Here is a 26,858-nt window from a genome sequence, read left to right as displayed (position 1 = left end):
AAAATTCCAACAGAGCAACAGCAAATTAGAAGTCTGTAAAATAAACTATTAAAAGTGCTGATGATTGTGATAGGAAGTGTTGTAGTGTCGTCTTTCATGTTCTATCTCAGCTTTAATGTGCTTTTTTAATAAACAAATATAAAACAAAGCAGCTGCTTGCCATCGTGAAAGCAATAATATCCAATAGACGGCCGATCGCTTTCACTCCAAAATGGCGGAATCGCAGGGCTGTTGCTGGGCGCTGCTGTTCTAATGGAACGTTTTATTAAGTGTCGCCTCTTGGTCATTCTAAGCTCTTTGTCTAATTGGAATTGCTTGTTTTTATTCGAATATGTTCCTCATAAAATGTAATGTTATGCCATTAAAGTTACGTTTTATTATTTTTTTTGAAATATTAATAAACGAAATAGGAAATTACCCCTGTCGACTTTAATGTAGTATAGTTTCTCATATTAAACTTCGGCCCACAGCCCTCAATCAGATTTAGGCCGTACTCACACTAGGTACAGTTGCCTCGAACCGGGCCAAAGCACGTTTGTCCCCCCTCCCGTCTCCCCCGACGGCCCGCACTCACACCACAAATGGGCCTCGGCATGCTTACGTCATCGCTGCTGCGCTGTTCAGTGAGAAGCGCTCTCTCACTCTGCAGCACAGTGGAGATTTCTCTAGTTATATCGTTTCAGTCGGTTTGATATGCAGTGACATGCAGTCAAATATTTCGCCAAACAGTCCTTAGGGATGCAGTGACATGCAGTCAGATATTTCGCTGAACAGATCCGCCACTTTTGGCGCTCATAAACAATTATAAAGCTCTCGTGCTGCAGGAATGAGGAGGTCTGCTTAAGCCGCGCAGCTGTCTTGCTGTGAGGAGTTCTCGTCTTTAATAAACTACAGCAGTTTGCCTTCACTGAACAGTAAGAATGACTAATAAATCCATATGAAACAGCCCCTTAAAAGTCACCTCTCGCTTTCAGTTTCGGGCTTTGGCGCGTTTTGCACTCACACACAAGCGTACTGCGCCAAAGCCCAAGTGAACTGCGTTCAGGCACACCTCTTCCAACAGGGCCAGAGCCGGCCAAGTTAACCGTGCTTGAGCCCGATTCAGTGCACTCACACTTCTCAAACGATCCGGGAAACGGGCCTGGGCACGGTACAGATGGCATAGTGTGAGTAGGCCCTTAGTCTTTGGCCATTTATAAGAACAAATTTGGGCACCCCTGATTTATAGACTTCTTGTTTGAAGTCATTCATGCCCAGCTCTTTTCAAAATGTGTTAATCTTTTCTTTTTTTTTTTGCTAGCTGATGAATCTTCGTCACCATTCCCCTCATCACCTAGATGATTAATCTTTGTCAGTACGCAGTCAGATCTACAGATCATCAATATAATATATATCAATCACCAAACACGACTTCTTCAAGGAAAAACTGAAGTATTAAAACTGCGAAGGATTCAAAAGGCCTCATACATAATTTATAAAGCTGAATATAGGGATTTATTAATTCATTAAAGGAGATGAAGACTGATTCACATTCTCATATAGAGTAGCTGAGGGTTCATTCATGATGCTAAGGATTTCTTCAATTCCTCATTCATGCTGAAGCCATTCATTTGTTCACATAAGCGAGGATCGTCTCTAGTGTCCTCAGCCGCTGCGTGTCATAAGCTCCTCCAGGGCTTTCTCTTTATGGTTCTCGTGAACCAGTAGAACTTCTTTAATGGTGCTCTGCTGGAAACCCATCTCACAGAACTGAGACAGCAGGAACAGGAACTCAGAAGCCTGAGAGAGACACAAAAACATCATGCTGATTGGATGTGTGCTTTATGAACTGAATTAGTTGAATGTTTAGAGTGTTACATGCTGATTCTATGAGTGTTTGGGCTGTTAAATGGAACTTTGATGATTAGTTGATGCATTGTTTGATGATTAGTTGAGTGTTTTTGAGAGCTAAATGCTAATCTGAGAGATGTTTTTTTTTACTGGATGCCGATTGGAGTTAAAATCTGATTTGATGAGTGTTTGTGCACTAGATAGTGATTGTTTGAGTGTTTGAAGTGATAGATGCTTAATTTGAGATTTTTAAATTCTTTTTTATTTTATTTGATGCAAATTGAAAGTGTTTGAAATGCTAAAAGCTTATTTGTGGGCAATTTCTGTGCTAGATGTTAATTGGTTTGTGAGTGTTTGGAGTGATAAAAGCTAATTTGTTTGCTATGTTTGTGCTGGGTGTTAATTGGCTGAGTGTTTGAAGCTCTAAACTCTGTCTTGTGAGCTAATTTTTGAGCTGGATGTCAACTGGTTGAGTGTTTGGAGCGCTAAAAGCTGAATTGTGGGCCATTTTTCATGCTTGATGTCAATTAGTTGAGTGTTTGGAGTATTAAAATCTGATTCGTGGGTTAGTTTTCATTCTTGATTTCAATTGGTTGAGTGTTTGGAGTGTTAAAAACTTATTTGTCAGCAGTTTTTTATGCTGGATGTCAATTGGTTGAGTGTTTGGAGAGCTTAAAGCTGATTTGTCAGCAGTTTTTAATGCTGGATATCAGTTGGTTGAGTGTTTGGAGCTTTAAAAGCTGATTTGTCTGCTATGTTTTTGTGCTAAATGTCAATTAGCTGAGTGTTTGGGGTGCTGATAGCTGACTTGTGGGCTATTTTTTGTGCTGGATGTCAATTGGCTGATTGTTTGCAGCGTTAAAAGCTGATTTGTTTGCTATTTTGTGCTGGATGTCAATTGGCTGAGTCTTTGGAGCGTTAAAAGCTGATTTGTTTGCTATTTTTGTGCTGGATGTCAATTGGTGTAGTGTTTGGAGTGCTAAAAGCTGATTTGTGGGCTATTTTTTGTGCTGGATGTGAATTGGTTGTATGTTTGGAGCTTTAAAAGCTGGTTTGTCTGCTATGTGTTTGTGCTGGATGCCAATTGAAACTGAGTGTTTAAAGCTCTAAAAATCTGATTTGATGGCTGTTTTTATGCTGGATGTCAATTGGTTGAATGTTTGGAGAGCTAAAAGCTGATTTGTTGGCTATTTGTAATGCTTGATGTCAATTGGCTGAGTGTTTGGAGTATTAAAAGCTGATTCATGGGTTAGTTTTCATGCTGGATGTCAATTGGTGGAGTGTTTGAAGCTCTAAAATCTGATTTGTGGGCTATTTTTTATGCTGGATGTCAATTGGTTGAGTGTTTGGAGAGCTAAAAGCTAATTTGTCTGCAATTTTTAATGCTGGATGTCAGTTGGTTGAATGTTTGGAGCTTTAAAAGCTGATTTGTCTGCTAAGTTTTTGTGCTAGATGTCAATTGGCTGAGTGTTTGGGGTGCTAATAGTTGATTTGTGGGCTATTTTTTGTGCTGGATGTCAATTGGCTGAGTGTTTGGGGTGCTAATAGTTGATTTGTGGGCTATTTTTTGTGCTGGATGTCAATTGGCTGAGTGTTTGGGGTGCTAATAGTTGATTTGTGGGCTATTTTTTGTGCTGGATGTCAATTGGCTGAGTGTTTGGGGTGCTAATAGTTGATTTGTGGGCTATTTTTTGTGCTGGATGTCAATTGGCTGATTGTTTAAAGCGCTAAAGGGTGATTTGTGGTTGATTTTTTTTTACTTAAGTGGTAATAAGCTAATGTTTGGAGTGCTAAAAGCTGATTTGTTTGCTATTTTTTGAGCTTGATGTCAATTGGCTGACTGTTTGGAGCGTTAAAAGCTGATTTGTTTGCTATTTTCTGAGTTGAGTGTTAATTAATAAGTGTCTTTTGCAGGTCTTACTTTGCTCTCGCAGTTCTGGAACATCTCCAAAGCTTCTTCCACTTGAGTCTTCTCATAACCCAGTCGACACAGACGGTCACATGACATCAAATAACTCAAAATCTGGATGAATTGAGGAAAAAGTGAGAGATAGGTATGTGTGTATTTAATTACATATGTGTGTATGTTGTGTGTGTTACCTGATCAGGGCTCTTGGGTCCTGTCTTCTGCAGAGCTAGTATAGCAGTGTGCAGGGTGTAGCCGTGTTTTATAACGCCTTCAAGAAGATCCCTTTCTTCCTGACTCAAAGCACACAGTAGATCTGCTGGAGCATCCTGTAGTCCTGCAGACGTCCGCGGACGCCCAACCTGAAATAACAAATTAAACTTAACACTAATCCTTAAAATCAGATTTTTTAAAGGATGTAAGTGTCCAAACCTGCACCTTGAGGGGCACATACTGAACTGTTTAGCTCCTCTCTAAATGAAACATAACTGAACAAGAAAATCAAGTCCCTCAGACCTGCAGCAAGGGTGTCAAACTTTAGCCTGGAGGGTCCTACAGGTGTGTTTGATTGAGGACACATGCAAAATGTGTAGTGTTATCAACTACTTATTAGGTTGACCCACTGTTCTAGTCAAGTCCATTGGAGAGGGTTGTAGACAAATTCTGAAGAATATTGACCCCCCAGGACCACTATCTGTCCTAGATAATTCATGACAAGTATATTGAAGCTGGTTGTAAACAACTGCAGCCATGTTACGACAGCAAAGTTCCTTGTTTTTTACACCTGAAGGAGAGTATAGTCCCTAGTTATAGTAGATGGGACTAGAATGAGAATTTAGTTTCTAATTAGTTCCTGAATATAGTAGCTGATGGGTCTAGAATGAGAATTTAGTTTCTAATTAGTTCCTGAATATAGTAGCTGGGTCTAGAATGAGAATATAGTTCCTAATGTTTGTAATTATAGTAGCTGGGTCTAGAATGACAGTATATTTCCTGATAATAGTAGCTGGGTCTAAAATGAGCGTATAGTTCCTGGTTATAGTCGCTGGGTCTAGAATGAGAATATAGTTCCTATAGTTTCTAATTATAGTAGCTGGGTCTAAAATGAGAGTATAGTTCCTATAGTTCCTGATTATAGTAGCTGGGTCTAGAATGAGAATATAGTTCCTATAGATTCTAATTATAGTAACTGGGTCTAGAATGAGAGTGTAGTTTCTTATAGTTCCAAGTTACAGTGGCTGGGTCTAAAATGAGAGTATAGTTCCTATAGTTCCTGATTATAGTAGCTGTGTCTAGAATGAGAGTATAGTTCCTAATTATAGTAGCTGGGTCTAGAATGAGAGTGTAGTTCCTATAGTTCCAAGTTATAGTAGCTGGGTCTAAAATGAGAGTATAGTTCCTATAGTTCCTGATTATAGTAGCTGTGTCTAGAATGAGAGTATAGTTCCTAATTATAGTAGCTGGGTCTAGAATGAGAGTGTAGTTCCTATAGTTCCAAGTTATAGTAGCTGGGTCTAAAATGAGAGTATAGTTCCTATAGTTCCTAATTATAGTAGCTGGGTCTAGAATGAGAGTGTAGTTCCTATAGTTCCAAGTTATAGTAGCTGGGTCTAAAATGAGAATATAGTTCCTATAGTTTCTAATTATAGTAGCTGGGTCTAAAATGAGAGTATAGCTCCTATAGTTCCTGATTATAGTAGCTGGGTCTAGTATGAGAGTATAGTTTCTTATTAGTTCGTGATTATAGTAACTGGGTCTAGAATTAGAGTGTAGTTTCTATAGTTCCTGATTAAAGTAGCTGGGTCTAGAATGAGAGTGTAGTTCCTATAGTTCCAAGTTGCAGTAGCTGGGTCTAAAATGAGAGTATAGTTCCTATAGTTCCTAATTATAGTAACTGGATCTAGAATGAGAGTGTAGTTCCTATAGTTCCAAGTTATAGTAGCTGGGTCTAGAATCAGAGTGTAGTTCCTGGTTGTAGCAGATGGGTCTAGAATGAGAGTATAGTTCCTATAGGTCCTGGTTAAAGTAACTGGGTCTAAAACAGAGGTGCCAAACTCCATTCCAGAGGGCCGGTGTCCTGTAGGGTTTAGCTCCAACCTATGTCAACAGATCTTTCTGGAAACGTCTAGTATGATAATGAGAGGCTGATTAGCAAGTTCAGTTGTGTCTGTTTGGGGTTGGAGCTAAACTCTGTAGGACACTGGCCCCCTAGGACCAAGTTTGGGCAGCCCTGGTCTAGATTGAGAGTATAGTTCCTATAGTTTCTGGTTATAGAAGCTTTATAGTAGGGTTTAATGGCCCTCCAGGAACAGGACTGGACAACCTGATCCACAGTGACTGTGTTACATGCGATGAAGGTTTCTGGCGCCTGCAGGAGGGCAGTGGTCCTGCAGATGAGGGTCTGGGTTGAAGGAGAGTGTGTAAGCTCCGTCGGCCGCTGGTTCTCACGATAGCAGGTTTTCGGCGTGGTGCTCTGGAGCTGTGAGGACTGCCCTGCGGCGTCTGGCTGAGGGCAGGAGGGACCGGCTTCCGTATGTCCTTTACAGAGGAGGCAGAGCTTGGGCGTGGCTTTGGGAGATTGACAGAAGGGGTGGGACGAGGGGTGGAGCCTCGCTGAGTGTGATGGACTGAAACTCGAGGACACTGAGAACCAGAACTCTTGGGTCTTTCTTTGCTCCAAACAGCTTCATCCTCACTAGACGAGCTGTCGTTGTCTTCACCGTAGCCGCTCTCACAGTCCGTGTCAGCGATGAGGAACTGGACCGCCCGCAGTGGGCGGAGCTTACGTGAGTCAGCAGCACTCAGGCTTAAGCTGCGGGGGCGTGGGCTCAGTTCCCATAATTCTGCATTTCCGAGGCACCACATGCGGTTCTGCTGCGGGCTGCTGAACATTAGCCAGTGCGGTGGGCAGGTGGGACACACACTCTGCGGGATCTTTTTGAACTTCCTGTTCTTCCGCTGCTGCTCTTCCCATGCAGCCATGATCCGCTTCTCCAGAGAGAAGGAATACTGCCAAATACAGGACAACATGTGAACATCGGTGTGTGTATATATATAAGATTTAAACACATCAAACGTACAGTTGAGTGAGTGTTACTTGTTCTCTTGTGAAATTTAAATTCTTTTAACAATATTTCCCAAGTGTTGTTAATGAACAGATACTTTAAACACGTTTTTAAACACAATAGCTTTAGCAATTAATTTATAATATCTTATTTCTTTTGTCTTTGCCATGATGATAGTACATTATTTAAACAATTATTTTGCAAGATACTAGTATTCAGCTAAAAGTGACATTTAAAGACTTATTAAGGTTAATTAGGCAAGATAGGGTTGTTAGGAAAGTCATTGTATAACAGTGCTTTGTTCTGTAGCCTATCAACATTTTTTAAGGGGGCTAATAATATTGACCTTAGAATTTGTCTTAAAAAAATAAAAAAAAAAGCTTTTATTTTAAGCAAATTAAAATAAATAAAACTTTATTCAGAAGAAAAAAATATCATAGGGAATACTGTGAAAACGTCCTCGCTGTGTTAAACATCACTTGGGAAACATTGGAAGAAGAATAAAACTTTCGGGCTAAAAATTTCTTTAACTGTATATAATAAATATAAGCAAACACACATATCATTGGATCCTGACCTTTGTATCGCGCAGTATTTGAGCGCAGTCTGGGATGTTCAGTTCAGGAGGTGTAAGCGGCTCTCTTTGACCCATCTGTATCCCCAGAGCAAAGTTAAACGGAACCTCATCCAGGCTACACATTCTGCTGACATGCACACACCATTTAGGCAAAAATAATTAATGTTCTGTTATTTAATAACACTGTAGATGACACATGCCGTGAACACACACACACACTCATATTTTAACTATAAAATATTACACAAATAAAATTAAAAGTTAGTTTTGAGTATACATTAATGTGTTCCACACCTCGAATTATGACTTCATTTTATGCTAAAATGGTACATCGATGTACTGAAAACTTTTTACTTTATTAAATAATTATTAAAGTATTTCAGTTGACATAATCATATTTACAATTAAAAAATGTAATGTTTTCTACGCAACAATAGTCAATATAAAACAATATTCACTTTGTTGTAGTAAAAACTAGCATGAAATGATCAATATTCATAATTTGCTTTAGTTTTATCATTTATAAAATCCATTATTACAATGTGTAATTGTAATAAAAGCATACAAATAATTTATTTTTAATCCCATTTGTATATCTTTAATAAAACATGCAATACTAGAAATGATATTCATTTCATTTTTGTAACACACTGTGTACATTAATAACACACAACCGGGGCCAGTAACCTGTGGGGGGTTCGGAAGACACACCATCCCTACTGACAAAGTCCAGAATTTAGCCCATATGAGCTCATTTGTCCAATATTTGACAGTATACCATCCTAAATTGTGAAAATAACCGATAGAAGAAGACTTTAAGTAGTTGCTTAGGTAAGGAATCCTCAGTATTCATGCTCGTAGCCAGGGGGGGTTTGGGTTGTTCCCCACGACCAAAAGGTCCAGAATTTGTCCTTTTAATTATTTTAAGTAATTTAAAATTATATAATAAATGTATTGTAGAATTAATATATTTATATTTAATATATTGTAATAAAGTGCAATCTTAAATAACTCTGGCCAGTATTTTGAATCCCATGGAGCCTCAAAGCCACAATAATGTGATGAGAGTCACGTGACAGAACCCACTACACTGTAAACCCTAATGTTGTCTTTACTTAACCAATTAAGTAAAGTTGACTGAACACAACTTAAAATTTAGCATTTTGGTCCTATTACTTAAAAAATATGAGTTAATTTAACTTAATTTAACTCTGCCATAAAAACTGTACCATACAATGTATAAACTAAAGATTTCAAGTTTAGTGAGCTCAAAATCATAATTAATCCTAAGTAATTAAGTAATCATAAGTAATGTTCACAAACTTGACTGTAAAATTCTAATATGTGCAACTTTTAAGTTTCAAGGTTTTTAAATCAGAAAAAAATGGCTTTGGGTATAATTATTCATCATAGTGTGAATAAAAGGCCACTTATTTATTGTTTAAAATTTATTTAAACATTTTTTTCACAGTATATTATTACATACAGACATTTACACACACACACACACACACACACACACACACACACACACATATATATATATATATATATATATATATATATATATATATATATAAAGTACTAAGTTTGGTGAACTGAACAATTTAATTATAGTCTACAAAACCGGCAAGTTAAATAAACTTAAGTATGCAAGTTTTGGGAAACTCCATTACTCAATTAAATTGAGGCAATGAGTTTACTCAATTAATTTGGTTCAGTCTACTTTTTAGGGTTTTCAGTGTACCTGAGTGGTAACTTTTGAATCTTTGATGCGACATCCATACTGAGTAAAGCTGTGAGTCAAAAAGAGCCGTCAGATGTCACTTCACAGCAAAAGTTGCTAATCTCATCACGTCTGTGTTTGAGGCTGTTCGGTCACTTCATTTGTTTTATTCAGACCGGATTTAAATCTGATCGTTTAAACCACTTTAAAAGGTGATCTGGGATAAATTCTAGATGAAACTGTGCAGGTCTAATCATTTTTTAGACATCATTAATATAAACAAAATAAATTATGACCTGGAGAAAATCTGACCGGCGCCTGAAACACCTGTGGGTGCGCTTTTACAGCCAAAATTCTACTAAACATGTTAACTATAAGCATAAAACATGTTCTAACTTTTCAGGCCGAACCAGGCTTTGTCACCCCTCAATGACAAAGGTCAAGAATTTGTCCCATACATGAGCTCATTTGTCCTATTGTGACTGCTATGCCATAATAAATAATGAAAATAATATATCCAAAAAGGCTTTAGGACCAAACGGAATCCTCTGTCAGCTGTTGCTTCGGTGTGACTGTAATCTGATGTAGAGAAGTCTTCTTTAACTTCTGTATTATTTATAAACAGAGAAAACATTTTACAGGTAACTTTATTCTAAATCTTGGATCTTCTTCCTGAAATAAAAATGAGCAATAAAAAGGTGTGAAGCACCAGAAGCAGACCATGTTAAATTCATTTGAATATATTTTGGCTATTGTTGATATATATCCAGGACTTTTGATACTTTTTTAACCAAAGAGGCTAGAAAAATTCTGAAGAATTCATTATTATTGTTTTATTATTATTATCATCATCATTATGTTTTAATTATAATTTTTTATTGAAATGGAAAAATTGTGACTGAGGACAGTTGAATGTGCTGGCCAGTTTGTTTTTAGTCTAATAAATGACAGTAGGCTACAGTTTTTTTTTACTTTAAAACTTTAACAGATTGCCTTTCTCCTAATGATATATGATGTAATAAATTTGTATTTTAAAAATTAGTCTTGTTTTAATTTTTCTTTACTGCAAATTTTTAGGACATATTTTAGTACATCAAAAGGTGTGGTTATCCTGACTAGCTAATCCAGCAAAAAAAAAGAAAAAAGTACTGCTTAAAATGACACTAAAATGCACTATTTAAATCTCATAGTTAAATGGAAACTGAGGCGTAAATAACTGCAAAAAGGTGCACTTTTTGAGAAAAAACAACCACCCCGTGCACCAGACTGGCTACCGGCCTGCATATCCAAGTTGAAATCACCTGTTGTGAGCAAATTTCCTGTCATTATTCATAATCCGTCAGTCCCAGCTTTTAGAGGCCTTTTGAAATGAAAGTTTATAAATATTTAAAGGGATAGTTCTCCTAAAAGTTTACATTTTTTATCGTAGTTTTATGTCTTTATTTCTCTCTAGACAGAAGACTTTAAGACAAATTTAAGAATATATTAGTATTATTTTTCAAATTTCTTTGTTCAAAAATGTTTATTTAAAATTATAATCTAATTACATTATTTAAAATCTATACAAATTTTCATAAACATAAGGTAGTATGGTAAGCACAGAGACCCTATGTAGCAATGAATGAGTGCTTAAAATGTTATAACATGCAGCACTTGAATCTTATAATTTAATAGAAAATGAGGAAAATAACTGCAAAAAGGTCTACTTTATGAGAAAAAAAAAGAACCACTCATTTTATTAGGCTGGCTACGGGCCTGACACCTCATTGACAATAATATTAATAATAATATTTTATTTGTATATAATATGGATAATAAACTAAAAATACATTTAATGTTTTGCCATACATCATAATACCAAGATATTATTACGACACTGCATTGAAGTAAATTGGTTCCTGTATTAAACATGACAATATAATGTTATGTTGTTGTTGTTTTTTGTACATTATTATCTAATTTAGTATTTATAATAAAATAATATTCTGGTATTGGTATACTTTAAAGATTTAATTATTATTATGTAATTAACTAATATAAAGGACGAAACTAAATCAATTTACAGTTTATATCCTGCAAACAAATAGCTTCATACTACTAATTACAGTAAACAAAATGTTCTTACCTGCAGGTATTGGTGGTGTGTGTGAGCTGAGGGATGTGTGTAGGCTATACTTGTGTTATTCCTCGTTTGCAGAGTGTCATGTACTACTCACATTCACGTGTGTATAATAACACAAGCATCATGTCCTGAGGAGAATCAACAACGGCTTTACACACACTGACTCACACTGTAATCTGTTCATACACCGGAACAAACACACACACGCACAAGATGATCAGCACGTCCCTTTCCATTTCTCAGAGAAATGTAAGATGCTAAAGAGATTGAAGAGGTTTAAACTCCTCGAGAGACCCGATCATGTCTCTACAGGACTGTAATGGGTGTTATTACTGTTAATGTCATTCGTTTTCAGATGTGTGAAGAGTCTCGCTGCGTTATTGTTATTGATCTGAGGGCGAAGGGTTTGTTTACTCTGAAAAAATGCTGAGATGTGAGGAAACGACACAGCGGGTGCTATCAGAGATTATACGAGCTTTATGAGCAGCATATGGTGGTGTTGGGCTATAATGTTGTATAAGCTGTGTTGTGGCGCCCTCTTGTGGCAGATAAAAGGTCAAAGATTTTTTAAAAATATGAAGATGGTTGTTGACTCAAAAAATATTTGTAGTTTACGATATCTTTTAACGGTCTATTCTAATGTTTTTTTTTACATTAACCCTTGTGCACTGTTTAAATTCACAATCCTTATGTTATGTTAGTGATGAAAACATCCACGGCTATAAAAATGCATCAAATCAATATATATATATTGATCTGTTAATTATGGAGTCGTCAATTTAGGGCCATATATACTTGCAACATAAAATAGGTTTTGCAGACAAAGAGTATTGAGCAAAAAATTGTAAAATAATGCAAATCTACAAAAAAAATAATAAAAAAAATCGCAAAAAATAAAAAAAATGACGCAAATAGCAAAAAAGTAGAATAATGCAAATCTCTAATAAAATTGTAAAATTATACAAATCTCAAAAAATAATTGTAGAATGCAAATCTCAAAAAAGCAAAAAACTAAAAAATAACGCAAATCTAAAAAAAGTAAAATAAAGCAATTCTCTAAAATTTTTAGAATAATGCAAATCTAAAAAAAGATCTGCAAAAAATTGTAAAATAATGCAAATCTTTTTTTTAAAAATAAAAATACATCTTAAATGATCTTAGCATATCACTCCAGCTGTGTTTTTATACTGTTTTCCAGTTAAATTTAGGATTATTTCTGTTATTCATTTAGAATAATAATTGTATAATAACAATACTTTTATTTAAAAAAAAAAAAAAAAAAAATATATATATATATATATATATATATATATATATATATATATATATATATATATATATATATATATATATATATATTATTATTATTTTTTTTTTCAACACAGGAGTTCGTGAAAAATGCTAATTTCAGAAGAAATTATCAAATGGCTTTGAGAGGTTTTTGCATCTTAACTCGTCATATATATATATATATATATATATATATATATATATATATATATATATATATATATATATACGCCCCAGTAGAGCTTTATACCTAGCAATGCACCTGGGCTACTCTCTGTCCCAGCCTCTCCAGATTACGTCAAACATCAAATAAAAATCCATATTTCAAAGCACTTCTTCATGTGACCTTTAAAACAGGCAAAATTAACAGAGGAAATAGATCCTATTGGTGTATTTATTTTTTAAATAATAATAATAATAATAAATTAATTTTCTTTTCAGCTTAGTCCCTTTATTAATCAGGGGTGCTACAGCGGAATGAACCGCCAACTTATCCAGAATATGTTTTACGCAGTGGATGCCCTTCCAGCTGCAACCCAGTACTGGGAAACATACACTCTCATTCACACTCATCCACTACGGACAATTCAGCTTACCCAATTCCCCTATAGCGCATGTCTATGGATTGTGGGGGAAACCAGAGCACCCGGAAGAAACCCACGCGAACACAGGCAGATCATGCAAACTCACACAGAAATGCCAACTGACCAAGGCGATGCCCAATAATAATAAAAATACTATTAATAATTACTATCATTTAAACACACAAAACTAAGAAATATTACCATACTACTGAACTTTTTAAAATCACAATATATATTTTATAATAATAAATCATATTGTAATTATCAGGACTACTGAATAGTGAAACATTTAATTCATTACTAATAGTTAATTCTGAATGATAAAAAGTGAAAATAATTTTAAAATTCTATAGACTCAAATTTCTGACAAATCCATTATTTGCATGCCTTTTTCCAGATATTTCTGACTACCGTTGTTGTCTTTTAAATATTAAAAAACTTGCATACTCACTAAAAAAAAATAAATAAATAAAATTGCGTAAAGACAAAACAGTTATGTCTGAAAACATGATGTCTGCAAAATTGTTAAAATTTTTTTATATTGGCTGAATTTAAACAATCAAATTCAATTTAGTATTGTTCAACTTAATTTGTTTGTTTAAATTCAGCCCAAATCAATTGTTTACAACTACTTACCTTAAACTAAATTTAATATATCCAAGGAATTATTTTTTTAAATTAATGTATTTCTATTATATTTAAATAATGTGTTTGTGTAAATTTAATTAAAGACATTTAGAAAAATATATTTGTTATTTAAAAAATGTCTCTGATAAACACTTGCTTTCAATAATTCTACATGTGAAGATATAAAGTTTGCTATTCAATAAAATTATGATTATTAATAATTATGATTATTATTATAAATTAATATTTTCTGCAAGTGTGAATGCTACGATCAGAATCTGGAGTGACTCCAGTTTGATTAAAGTGTGTCAGATAAAATCCATGCATTTAATTTAGGTACAGTAGGCCATTTTCCTTTTAAAGAAGAGTATTAATATCTTCATGTTTACCATGTAAAATGTAAATTAATTACATTTAAGCCACATACCTAGAATCCAAACTAAACCGTATTTTAATTAAGGTTAATTCAGGTAGCTCTTTACTGCAACACATTATTAAGAAGCATTAATAACCAATATGAGAGAGCAGTGTTTTTTCTTAAAGCACACAGACAAGTCATGTTTAAAAACATATTCATAGATTTATTATGAGCAGTTAACTCAGTAATGTCGAGCTAAATACCATGAGATATGCAGTTGTAGGTAAAAAGCCGTTCTGTGAAATCACTGGCAATAAACATGTGTAAATAACAGTAAATACATGAGTTGAGTGAAATGAAGTGAAAGAAACTGATAAGACGGATGGTGGATGAGTGACAACACACACACACACACACACACACACACACACACACACACACACACTACAGACATCTGCTGACACTTTCATTCTCACTCAAATTCACCCGGTGACTCGTAAAGCTAAAATGATGTAAAACTACACTCAAAAAATTAATATATACAAATATAATTCAATACAACATATTGCTAAAGTGTGACCTGCGAACATCACACTCACACATACGCCTCTAATGATGGAACTGGAACTATTTCTAACCGATGGTCCCGCCCTATTGTGTGATTGACAGCTTCTTGAGCCAATGACCTCACAGGAACCTGTTCTCATACACTATCAATCATCATTAAATCCCTTTCTGTAATTTACCCTAATACCTAAAAGAAAAAAAAACAACACGACAACATCTGCATCCCAATTTGCATACTATTAAATATGCGAGATTAGATTTAGTTCGCCTCTTAGTTTACATAAAAAGATATCTGGGTGATTTACTTGAAATTTACAGGGAAAGTTCAACCCCAAATTGAAAAAAAATATATTATTTATTCTCTCTCGTGATGTTTTACACCTTTTTTTTTTTAAACACAAAATAAGATATTTTGAAGAATGCTGGTAGCTGGCACCCATCAACTTCTTTAAAACACTATAAAAATACTATGGAGGACAATAGGTGGCAGCTACAGCACTTCTCAAAGTATCTTCTTTTTTGATTAACCAGCTTGATCTCAAGAGAAAACGCAAGTATTTTACGTTTTGTCAGTTTAGTGGCTTATTCGTACGAGTTCAGTCGTACGAAAATGTATGATTTTAAAAAAGAGGCGTGGCACCTAACCCCACCCCTAACCGTCATTGGGTGATGAGCAAATGGTACTAAATTGTCTGAATTAGATTGTACGAATTCACACGAATTAGCCACTAAATCAAAAATGTATGAATTGCTGTGAGATTGCGTTGGTTTAACAGATGAAACAAGTGAAAAAGTAAGTAAAATTCTTTAATTTTTGGGTGAACTATTCCATTAAGTAACTATTATCCATAAATATGCTACAAAGTATGGAGCTAATAATATGCCAAAACAATCGGAATTTAAATTGTGTTAATTCAAATTATTGACAATTGTAATAAATAAATCAGATTTTTTATATGCCTTGAAAAGTTTGAATTACTCAATTTGAATTTCATAACTTGAATGTTGAATATTTGAAATTTAAGACAACAGATTTTTTCAAGGCTGAATTTTTCCATATATTTAAAGATATGACATTACTTTTGGCTAAAATACATTGAAGCCAAAATGTCCAATAGGTGGCGCCAAATCTCTCTGCCACTGAATTTTTCATTCAGATTCACACGAATCAGCTCATTTATAAATGAATTACGTGACTCACTATGAATGACTCGCTCAGAGATTTCTCGTTTACCTTGTTTGTTAAGTGCCTAAAACTTTGTTTCAAATGGTAACAACATAAGAGGTGTTAAAAAGTCTATATTGATGTGAATAGAGTACAGGGAAAGCCACTTAACGAGTTTTCAACATAATGTATGTTCTATGTGACCTGAAACCGAAAGCAGCCTTCAATATATACACGAGTTTGATTTTACATTAGGCTATATGTAGATAAAAACCTTTATTTTTACCTATTTCCAGACCCTACCAAACCCCCCACCCTCGTAATTCGCACCCTATAATTCGTCCATAACTATTAATCAAGCAGAGGCGAGTGATTCTTAGGGTGCTTTCACACCTGCCTTACTTAGTTTGGTTGAATTGAACTGGAGTTCGTTTTCCCTCTTGATGCGGTTCGTTTGGGCAGGTGTGAATGCAGAAATCGTACTCAAGTGTGCACCAAAAGCAGACCAAAAAAGCAAACCGAGACCTGCTTGAAGAGGTGATCTCGGTACTGTTTCAAACGAACCCTGCAGCGGTTTGTCTGTGGTGAGAATATGATCTAAACTAAAACAGACCAAACCGCAAAAAGTGCCCAACCTGTGCCTTTTGGACTAATCCAGCTACTGTAGTCCAATGCGCTGTGCATTATGGGATATTGAGGAAAAATATTTGTTGACAGCGCTTTACCAGTAAAGAGAGGGAAATCATTAGCTGATGAATCGTTGGTAATATTTCCGCAGGATGACCATGTCGCAGTTAAGCTAAATTAATTCACGCCTCCTATTGCATTAAAACATTGTTTTCCAGCCCCAGCCGCGCTTCATTCTCAAAACGTATAGTTTGTCTAAAGTGATGTATGCAAGCTATATAGTAAACTATGAGCAGGGATACAATCAGTCAGTGCAGTCGACCCTCCATAGTAAAAAGCGACTTTTTGTGTCTGCCGGTTTGTTTACCTGAGGGAGTCCATTGGCATTTTCCCGCGCGTAAATTCTGAACAATCGATGAGCAGTTCAGGAAACATGTTCAACAACATCTGGCCAATGAGAGATGTGGATTTTGTCAGATGACTGCATTTCGGTTTAATTCAACTGGTTTGGACCAAAGTATTCGGCAGACGGCAGAAAATGCTACAATGTATTATTTATTGCCCTTGGTCCGGACCAAATGAAGCGAACTACAGATGTGAAAGCACTCTTAGTTTGACTTTTCGGTGGTCGTCTACTCTTCCCTGTTGATCACCCCTGACCTTCTTTTTGCTGAATTTGAATTTCACGATCTGAATTTCTGGTTTTGAATTTTAGGATATTGAATTTGATGTTCTGAACTGATTTGAAACTGTACAAACCCAATATCTGCAGTCTATGAACTCAGAAGACAAATTTTGTTTACAAATGCGTCTGTAAAAAATTCAGCCTTGAAAAATTCCGTTGTCTAAAATTTCAGATGTTCAATATTTAAGTTATGAAACTCAAATTAAAAAAACATTTTTAAAGTCAAATAAAAATTCAGATTTATTTTATCACAATTGTCAATAATTCAAATGAACACAATTCAAATTCAGATAGTTTTGGCATAACATTACCTCCATACAAAAAAGGCAGATTGTAACAGTTTTACAGTTATAATAATGAAAAACTGTACATCTAATCTTCGACATGGCATATAAATACAAAAAATAATTTAGCAAATGCATTCAGACATGTATATTCTCTCCCATCACCCCTTTAGTACATACCTGTGTGTGTAGTATGCGGTAGTAAACAAACTGGGATGCAGTGGCACATTTCACTCTGAAGTCCATCTCTATATTGCCATAGTCTGAAACACAAACATTCACACCTCAAAATAATACTACAACAAAAGACACGATGCTGAAGAATGTGCCGTCCCTGCTTCAAACTAAAGCTTCACACACACACAATCGAATAGGATTTGATCTGGCATTTCTCATTAATTATGTGCCGAACACGAACAGCAAGATAATAACTGCATGCTGAGAATATCAAGTGCGTTAAACACATCTAAAATACTGTAACAAATGTTAACACTTGCTTTTAATGATTGCACACACATGCGCATTGGGATATTCGGTTGGTAATCGGGGTTAAGTTCATCCTGATATGTCTCAAAAAGCAAGTCGTAGTGTTTTCTGCAAGTGTGAATGCTACGGTCGGAATCTGGAGTGACTCCAGTTTGATTTAGGACGAGTTTGGTGAACTTTGAAGGCTGCTGGAGATCCAAACTGCATTCGTTTAAGATACATAAGGACACTTTCTTGATAAGGGAGGGTATATTATATGATCTCTTCGCTTATGTAAAAAATATGCGGTTCAAAGTGTTGAGTCTTTGGTAAACTTTACAGTGCTTTTGTTGTGGTAGAAAAATATCCAATCTGTACTCTCTCGAACTAATCGGTATGATATTTCAGGATCTGCTAAACATTTGCGTGAAATGACAGACGGAAGATGAAGTATTTGCCTCTTTCCATAAATCAATATCTCTATTTATATACACACACAGACACATATAAGGTAAGGCATGACAGACTCGAATCCATTCATTCAGTGACCTAATGTGACTCTCGTTTTGGGGGTCCTAACATAACCTCCAACATGTGATGATACGTAATACTCAGTCAATCGTTTCATGAGTAACTGGAATCATAAATCATGATGCCGCTAATGTTGGATCAGTGGTTTCCTGCTGATAAACACAAGTCCCTACAGCAGAACGTAAAGCATAACTATTATAAACCCACGACATACTCACGCACACACATACACGCATCATGCAGTTTCACTTTGTTTATAAAAGCAGCTCTATAAATGTGCCATTATCTGTGGAGTTAAACATGACTTCACCTTGTCACTTTTCATCCTGTAAACGGTTTGTTCGGACTCTCTGCATGGTATCACAAGTCAGGCTGGGACAATAAACTGATTCGTGTAGCGTTTCTTAGATGTTCGGAATGCATCACGATTCTCTCTGGAATCAATTGCGAGCTTAGTCTATAACAGCAGATGGCGCTGTGGGCTATTATTTAAAAGTAGATGCTCTGTAGGCTAGTCTATAACAGCAGATGGCGCTGTGGGCTAGTATTTAAAAGTAGATGCTCTGTAGGCTAGTCTATAACAGCAGATGGCGCTGTGGGCTAGTATTTAAAAGTAGATGCTCAGTAGGCTAGTCTACAACAGCAGATGGCGCTGTGGGCTAGTATTTAAAAGTAGATGCTCTGTAGGCTAGTCTATAACAGCAGATGGCGCTGTGGGCTAGTATTTAAAAGTAGATGCTCTGTAGGCTAGTCTATAACAGCAGATGGCGCTGTAGGATAGTATTTAAAAAAGTAGATGCTCTGTAGGCTAGTTTATAACAGCTGATGGTGATATATGCTAGTTTTTAACAGCAGATGGCAATCTACGCTAGTTTTCAATAGCAGATGGTGCTCTAGGCTAGTTTTTAACAAGAGGTAGTGCTGTAAGCTATTATTTAAAAGTAAATGTGCTGTGGGCTAGTTTATAACAGCAGATGGCACTCTAGACTAGTTTTTAACAGCAGATGGTATTCCACGCTAGTTTTCAATAGCAAATGGCGCTGTAGGCTAGTTTTTAACAACAGATGGCACTGTAGGATAGTTTTTAGCAGCAGATGGCAATCTAAGATAGTTTTCAATAGCAAATGGCGCTCTAGGCTAGTTTTTAACAGCAGATGGAGCTGTGAGTTAGTATTTAAAAAAGTAGATATGCTGTAGGCTAGTTTATAACAGCGGATGGCAATCTATGCTAGTTTTAACGGCAAATAGCACTCTAGACCAGTTTTTTAACAGCAGATGGCTATCTACGCTAGTTTTCAATAGCAAATGTCGCTCTGTTAGTTCTTAACAGCAGATGGCGCAGTAGCCTAGTTTATAACAGCGCATGGCGATCTATGCTAGTTTTCAACAGCAGATGGTGATCTACACAAGTTTTCATTAGGAAATTTTAACAGCAGATGGCGATCTAGGCGAGTTTTCAATAATAAATAGCGCTCTAGGTTAGTTTTTAACTGCAGATGTTGCTGTAGCCTTTTATTTTAAAAAGTAGATGTACTGTGGGCAAGTTTTTTTAATGGCAGATGGCGCTCTAGGCTACTTTTTACCAACAGATGGCGCTGAAGTCTAGGTTTTTTTTTTACATAGACGTCGCTGTATTTTAGCTTTTCAATGCAGATAGCACTGTAGGATAAGTTTTCCCATTACTCACCACTCACGAATGAGACTGCTTGTGCATTTGGCGAGTCATATAAATGTTCAAATGTACCTTGGATTTTATGTCACAAGTTTAATGTAAACACAGCTCATCACTCTTGTAATTCGCTCAAATCTTTCTTAACTTTATGAATGATTATTTTAGTAAGTAGTGTGTCTAAGAAATTGGATGCAAGTATGGCTGCAAGCGTCATCGTTTTAATAAAACTAAGCTCTGAGTCAATTCAAGAGAGAAATCGCAATGAATTCGTAAAAATCTCAAGAGTTGATGCAGAATCATTTCTCAATTCGCAATGCATCAATCTATCACCACAGTCCAAATCACAAGTAAACCAAATGCAAACACATTCACCAACAAAGTCAAAATATTAGGTTCCTCGAATAAAAATCACACTTCTGTACAGCGCACAAGTGTCATTAGTGTGATATAAGCACATAAAATCATATAAGCACACCCTGCGGCTGCTGCAGGATCTTTATCACTCTACTGAGAGATTCAGTGGTGGAGAAAGCCAGATACTGACAGCACAACCAGTCCTCCAAACTCACACCGCAGCCCGATTCCAAAGAACGCTCCGCAAACTTGATCATCATAAGTGTTCGCTTCAGGTCCAGCCAGTTCTGCAGGACAGTGTGTCGTTGGACTGTCCCGGCTCCAGGGTTCAGCGAATTAAACAGATCCTCTCGTGGACCCCATAAAAGACACTGCAAACATGCCCTTGCATCCGCCATCTGGATGCGTTCGGAAGGGTTAGGGTTGAGAAGCAATGTGGCGAGTTGTTGAAGGCCGTTGGAGTAGAGGGATCGTAGTGGCAACTGGGGCAAATCAGAGCTGCAGTATTCCCTCTCCTTTAGCTCCGGACTATCCTCAAATGGGTTCGGACGATGTAGCATCTCATAGATTAGTATGCCGGTCTGGAATTCATCGCACTTGCGGTACTGGGTGGCAGTGAGAAGTTCGGGTGCCAGACGGGAATGGTCTCGGAGCGAAGCAGGCTCCAGTACCACGTTCTTGAGTTTGGCCTGAGAAAAGTTGCTGATGATGAGGCGAGCAGGACATGCAGAAGCTGCTGCGGTGGAAGATCCGGATGCGGCGTTGTTGTTCGGTTCCAGGAGCTCCAGGTTCCAAGGGTTTCCAGGCTGACAGTGTACCAGGAGGAGGTTCTCGAGGCGCAGATCGCAATGCGTGACGTGGTAGGGTTTCATGTGCTCCAATCCCGCACACAACTGCAGGAGCAGCAGGCACACCTGCCGTTCATAGAGCTCAGGGTTTCTTGCGTGCCGCTCCACACCTTCACGTACGAAATCCGCCACTGTCTGGAAGGGCACCTCACGAGTGATCACTACAACACAACTGCAGAGTTTCCCACCTGGACCTGCTGCATCCTCTTTTTCATCTTCTCCTCCTTCTGTACCGCCTCGCTCATCTTTATCCTCCTTTTGCTCCCAAGGAAGCAGGCGTGCTGGAACGTCTGCCAGAAAGTGCCCGCAGTCCTGCTGGATGTTGAAGTGCACAGCAATGCTCTGCCGAACGGCTAGGCTGTGGAAAAACTGCTGCTGGGTCTCCTTCACCACACCTCGACAGATCTGAGATCAGACAAAACAGGAACATTAATATTCATCAGAAATATCTGCCAAGGCTGCTTTTTTAGGTATCATAGAAAAGCTGCCAGCACAAAGGGTGCAAAACTGATAGAATACAAGTAGAGCTTGATCATATTTGACAGGGGCCGAAAATATAGGTGATAAGATGTTGAAAATAGTTAATAGCAATAATAGCATTAAAGCAACACTCTGTTTTTTTTAATAGCTTAATTTTACAACTACCCTAGAGGTAAACAGTGGAGTTTTACCATTTTTAAATCCATTCAGCTGATATCCATCTTAGGGTGCTTTTACACCTACACTTTTGTTTCGGAACGTGTCTCGTTTGCCCAGTTAGCGCGGTTCGTTTGGCATATGTGAACAGGGCAATCGCGCTCTGTTCCGCGCCAAAGTAATTGCTCCGAGATCGCTTGAATGAGGTGGTCTCGGCTCTATTGAAACGAACCCTAGAGCAGTTCGATTGCAGTGAGAAAGCGATCCGATCCGAGCGCGGTTATATCACAGTGTTTTATGGATATGTAATAGGCATACGGCTATATGAAGAGAGAATTATGTATAGCAGGAAGTTTCGGGAGTCTCCAGATGCCCGCAAACGAGTGATGATCTCCCGGTAATCTCGTGTCTTCCTCCCAGTCCTCAAATAGGCATCGTCGCGCACCCTTCTCACCCCTCCCCACCGCATCTCTCCTCAGACACGTCACGTGCGCGCACCCTGTCAATCACCACCAAACCACCACCTCTCCTGACAGCTGAGCGGGATGCTGCAAAATAAACCCTGACACTCTGACCAATGTAAGGAGAGTTTACTCGCACGTGACTTGTTTTAGCTCTTTTGGTCCGATTAGAAACTTTGCATTGTGAAAGCGAACCGCACCAAGAGCAAAGAGCAACAATGTAACATTTGTAATCTCTGTTTCGGAGTAACTGAATCGATTCACAGGTGTGAAAGCACCCTTAAAATTTTTGGTCAGTCTTAGTACATGATGTTACTACAGCAAACTCAAGCTTAAATAGGAAAATTACTGAAACTCAGGTCAATTTTCAGTGAGATGCTAATAATCTAATCTAATTTAATGATCTTTGCTAAGCTAAGCTAAAAGTGCTCCTGCCAAAGAAGTGGAGTTTCATTAAAGGAAGCAAAATTGATTGGCCTTGCTACGATAGACCCCTTATTTTAGGGAAGTAACCACCAAATGCATCCGTTGTGGAAAATGTTATAATGCATTGTGACAAACTCAATGTGTGCAATAATTTAGTTTTGCATATTAAAGAAATAATCTGTTAGCTTAGCAACATGCTAAAAAGAGATTGTATTGAAATCAAGTGTCAGATCAGGGCTGGCAAACTAAGTCCTGGAGGGCCGGTGTCCTGCAAAGTTTAGTTCCAACCCCAATTAGCCACACCTAGGCTAGCCAATCAAGCTCTTATCAGGCTTTCTAGTAACATCCTTGCATGTGTGTTGAGACAAATTTCAGCTAAAATCTGCAGGACACTGGCCCTCCAGGACACCCCTATTAGACGAATCCCCCAATTGCAACTTTTGCAAGAATCAATGTTTCTGAGTTGCGCAATTGACCATTCCTCAACTTTCTGAATTAATTTCCTGGACATGCACCAATAAATACAAGTAAGAATTCTAACCTTGACAGCGTAGTTCATCAGAGGCTCTTTGGCGAAAGATGCAGTGTAGTACACGGCATCTCCCGCCTCACAGCAGGGTTTTCCTGCAGTCAATCGGAAGTGAGACCAGCTGTCTGTCCCGAAGCGAAGATGATCTTTTTGTCCAGCCATGAAACGATCTTCACATCTGGTTGCCAACTTACGAAGAGTATCTGTGTGCAGGCCTCGGATCCTCCCGACCACTTCCTCCCAGCTCTCCATGCCTCTATATGGCATCTGTTTCTGTCCTTTAGTGAGTCTCCCAGGGCCTCGTGTGCGGGCTGTCAGACTCTCTGTACTGCGGTAGCCCCGCCGGTCACATCCTTGCATGGAGGTGCTACTGGTCAAACAAGACAGGCTTCGTCCACCTACGGGACGCTCCAAAGAGTCTCCGGATTCATCATGATGCCGTGCCTCTGAACTTAGCGAGGAGCTCTGACTGGCCGTGTCCCAAGTGGACTCGAGATCATAAAGTGGATTGGCAACGCTCAGACTGGTCCCACCAGGTCTGGCTTCTCCTTTGGGCCGTGGGGCAAGTTCTTTACCTGCAGCAGACGAGTCTATTTGAGCACGTGGAACTAACTTTTTGGGAAGTGGAGGAGGGGTGGATTTATTCGTGAGCTCAGAAACCTCGGGGTCAGAGGTTAAGGTGTCATCGGATGCTTTAGGATGCCTGGGATGTTTGACAGGGATCATGTTGGCCCTGGACTGACCTGTGGAGTGAGAGATGACGAATAATGACTATAAAATAAACACTAATAAATTTGCAAGGAATATAAACAAAAAAGGAATCATTTCATGATTGTTCTAAACAACAAAGCTTGTTAACTTTTAAATTTACTTTGGATAACTCGTAGCATCGCCTAACCTTGCTTTCTTGTTCCCTTTTACCATGTCTCTATCTGCTGGATGAACAGTCTTATAGCAGTTCACACATGCTGTGTCCACAGGGACGTGGAATATGAGTTAGGAATTATTTAACAGCGTGAAACCTCTTCTAACATTCCTCACTAATCTGGTTTAATCTCCCAATAATCTCAGACGGAGGCTTCCTCTGAGGCTCTTTCACCAGGACAGGGATTTTTGTAGGTCAAGTCTATAAAATGATCAAAGAGTCAGCACAAAATTAGAAGGCAGCGATTTAACCCCTTTGAGACCCATTTCGCAGCACAGTTCAGGGGTTCATTAGTCTTAGTGATCATGGTGCGATACTGACGGTCAGCTATGTGGAATATAAGAATATGGAGGACAGAAAGTAGCCAACAGAAACCCCAGTCCCTCATCACAGCTGAAAATTACCTATTTTCTCACATTCATCCCTATAGATGGACTCAATTGGATAACCATTCAGTCTCTCAGAAATGTGATCATTGAAGTGTCTGAAAAAACTGAATCCCTGATTTTCACGATTACTACACACCTGGGAAAATTTGAATGCATCTTGTTTTTTTTGCATTCCATAGAGAACTAGTAGTTTTATAAACAATTAGCTCTCAAAGTCTTATTTGAGGTTAGATTTAGGACATATTGGCAATATTATTAGTCTTTAAATATTGCACTGACCAAAACTAGAAGCAAAGAACTTGCATACATATTGCACATTATAACACATTTAACATGGTAAAGGTAACTGACATTTATTAACTGACTAAAGCAATTTAAAGATTGTGGATCGGTCTAGAATCAGATCTTTAAACATATTTTAAAAAGTCCCAGACAAAACAGTACCAACACTAGGGATGGTTACCAAAACTCGGAACAATATCGTACCAGTGCTAAATTATAAAAGACAGAAGTATCGATAAGCTCTGACGTTAACAGTTCTGCTATCGGTACTGGAGAATTATTGCTGAATAAACATTACGTACATAAGCATTAGTTAATTGACCAACCTTTTCTAATTTGCGATATTCAACTGCACAGTTGGCAATCTCGCACAAGAAATGCTTGCGTTTTCGGCCAATAGTACAACACGCATCAAGTATAAAAGCCTTCACAGTTCTCGGCTGTGCACGTGCGCTCGGTGGAGGCTCGCGCTAATTACACACATAGCTCGCAACACAGACTCCCACTCACACAGCTCGTAAGCTTGCGGAGTGGTGGAGAGAAACAAACGAGTTGTATTTTAAATCAAATCAGATCACTTTTATTGTCACATCAATAAAAGGGATTTGATTTGATTTATTTCCCAAGTGGATCGCGACAATGCCTGTTGCAACAAACGCAACAAGCTGTTGTCTTGTACAAGCGAAAACGCAAGCAATCTGACTTTCAAAAGTGCATTAACTGCAGAAAGACAAATGAAAAGTTTTCGACTGACTAGCTTAAGGTACATCATCCACATCATTATGCTAGCAGTCAATCACATAGGGTCTCTCAAAATTAGTATAATATTAAAACACACACATTCGGTTACAATGAAGACAGTATTTTTTTTCTGCAGTAGCCTAAATAAATCTTAAACATTAAAAATGCATTTACATTACTGTATTTGTACACCACTATGTACTTGCATTAAAAATATAAATACAGTGTACTAACTGTGTTCATAATGTATTTGAGAACACTTGTGGTGCTCTTGAGTTGGGACAGGGGTTAGATTATGGACAGGTTTGGTGGTATGGTTAGTTTAAGGGTGGGTTAAGGTGTAAGGGATGGTCAACAGTGTATTTACAAATGTAATTACAGAAGTTAATTGGTAACACTTTACTATAAGGTTCATTAGTTAATGCATTTACTAACATGAACTAATCATGAACAACACTTGTACAGCATTTATTAATCATAATTGAACATTTACAAATGCATTATTAACATGCTTGTTAACATTAGTTAATGCACCATGAGTTAACATGAACTAACAATGAACTACTGTATTTTCATTAACTAACGTTAACTAACATGAACAAATACAGTAGTAAATGTATTGTTCATTGTTTGTTCATGTTAGTAAATGCATTAATTAACATTAACTAGTGAACCTTATTGTAAAGTGTGACCAGTTAATTACAGATGCATTTACATACAGGTATTTAATCAAGCATAAGTACATAGTAAATACATGCATTTACACAATAATAACATTGTAACAAACTAGTAATTCCTGTGTAAGTACATATTAGTTAAGGCCACTTAATATAAATTGGGACCACTAATCTTATTAAGAAATTATAAAAGAAAACGGCTTATTTTTACATTGTTAACTCCCCAAACACTGGTGACTCATTTATGTGAATGTGTTAAAGAAAGATTGAAAGCATTATTTGATTATTTAACTGCATTTTGTAACTAAAGGAGGGTATTTTCAACTGCAGGGCGCACAAGAAACTAAGAAAGATCCCGACTTCTGCCAGAAAAGAAAAGGCAAACATGTGGATTTTTCTCCAGAGGAAAAAAGGTTAAAAACTAATTTTCCTTCAAACCATTGTCCATTCTTTAACAGGAAAATTTAAGATTTATTTGTTTTACATTTATTGGTTTTGCATTATTTTAC

General features: G+C 37.2%; 2 protein-coding genes across 5 annotated transcripts in view; both read right to left on the bottom strand.

Annotated features, from left to right (window-relative positions):
• Positions 1-1,471: 1,471 nt before the first annotated feature.
• ubap1la (ubiquitin associated protein 1-like a) lies at positions 1,472-21,578 on the bottom strand. 4 transcript variants are annotated; one of them, XM_073942734.1, is made up of 7 exons: positions 17,594-20,832; positions 11,230-11,354; positions 7,379-7,502; positions 6,083-6,745; positions 3,931-4,098; positions 3,752-3,853; positions 1,472-1,779 (listed from the first exon to the last, which is right to left on the bottom strand). In XM_073942734.1, exons 3-7 carry the CDS (start codon positions 7,499-7,501, stop codon positions 1,645-1,647), a joined length of 1,191 nt encoding a protein of 396 aa, XP_073798835.1. In that variant the 5' UTR covers position 7,502; positions 11,230-11,354; positions 17,594-20,832; the 3' UTR covers positions 1,472-1,644. The 4 variants fall into 4 exon arrangements, with proteins under 4 accessions (XP_073798835.1, XP_017209785.2, XP_073798836.1 ...); XM_017354296.4 differs by having other exon boundaries at positions 7,379-7,505; positions 17,594-17,676; XM_073942735.1 differs by lacking the exon at positions 11,230-11,354 and having other exon boundaries at positions 17,594-21,578.
• Positions 18,648-26,858, bottom strand: part of peak1 (pseudopodium-enriched atypical kinase 1) — a 66,793-nt gene continuing 58,582 nt past the window's right edge. The window contains exons 4-5 of the mRNA XM_001921567.8: positions 23,348-24,078; positions 18,648-21,688 (exon numbers count right to left, since the gene is read on the bottom strand). Of these exons, the coding sequence (XP_001921602.3) occupies positions 20,543-21,688; positions 23,348-24,078 (1,877 nt within the window). The 3' untranslated portion in view covers positions 18,648-20,542. The remainder of the gene's footprint in view (positions 21,689-23,347; positions 24,079-26,858) is intronic.

This window comes from Danio rerio, chromosome 25, assembly GCF_049306965.1.
Source record: "Danio rerio strain Tuebingen ecotype United States chromosome 25, GRCz12tu, whole genome shotgun sequence".
Classification (NCBI taxonomy): Eukaryota; Metazoa; Chordata; class Actinopteri; order Cypriniformes; family Danionidae; genus Danio; species Danio rerio.
This window is presented reverse-complemented; position numbering and strand designations above follow the sequence as displayed.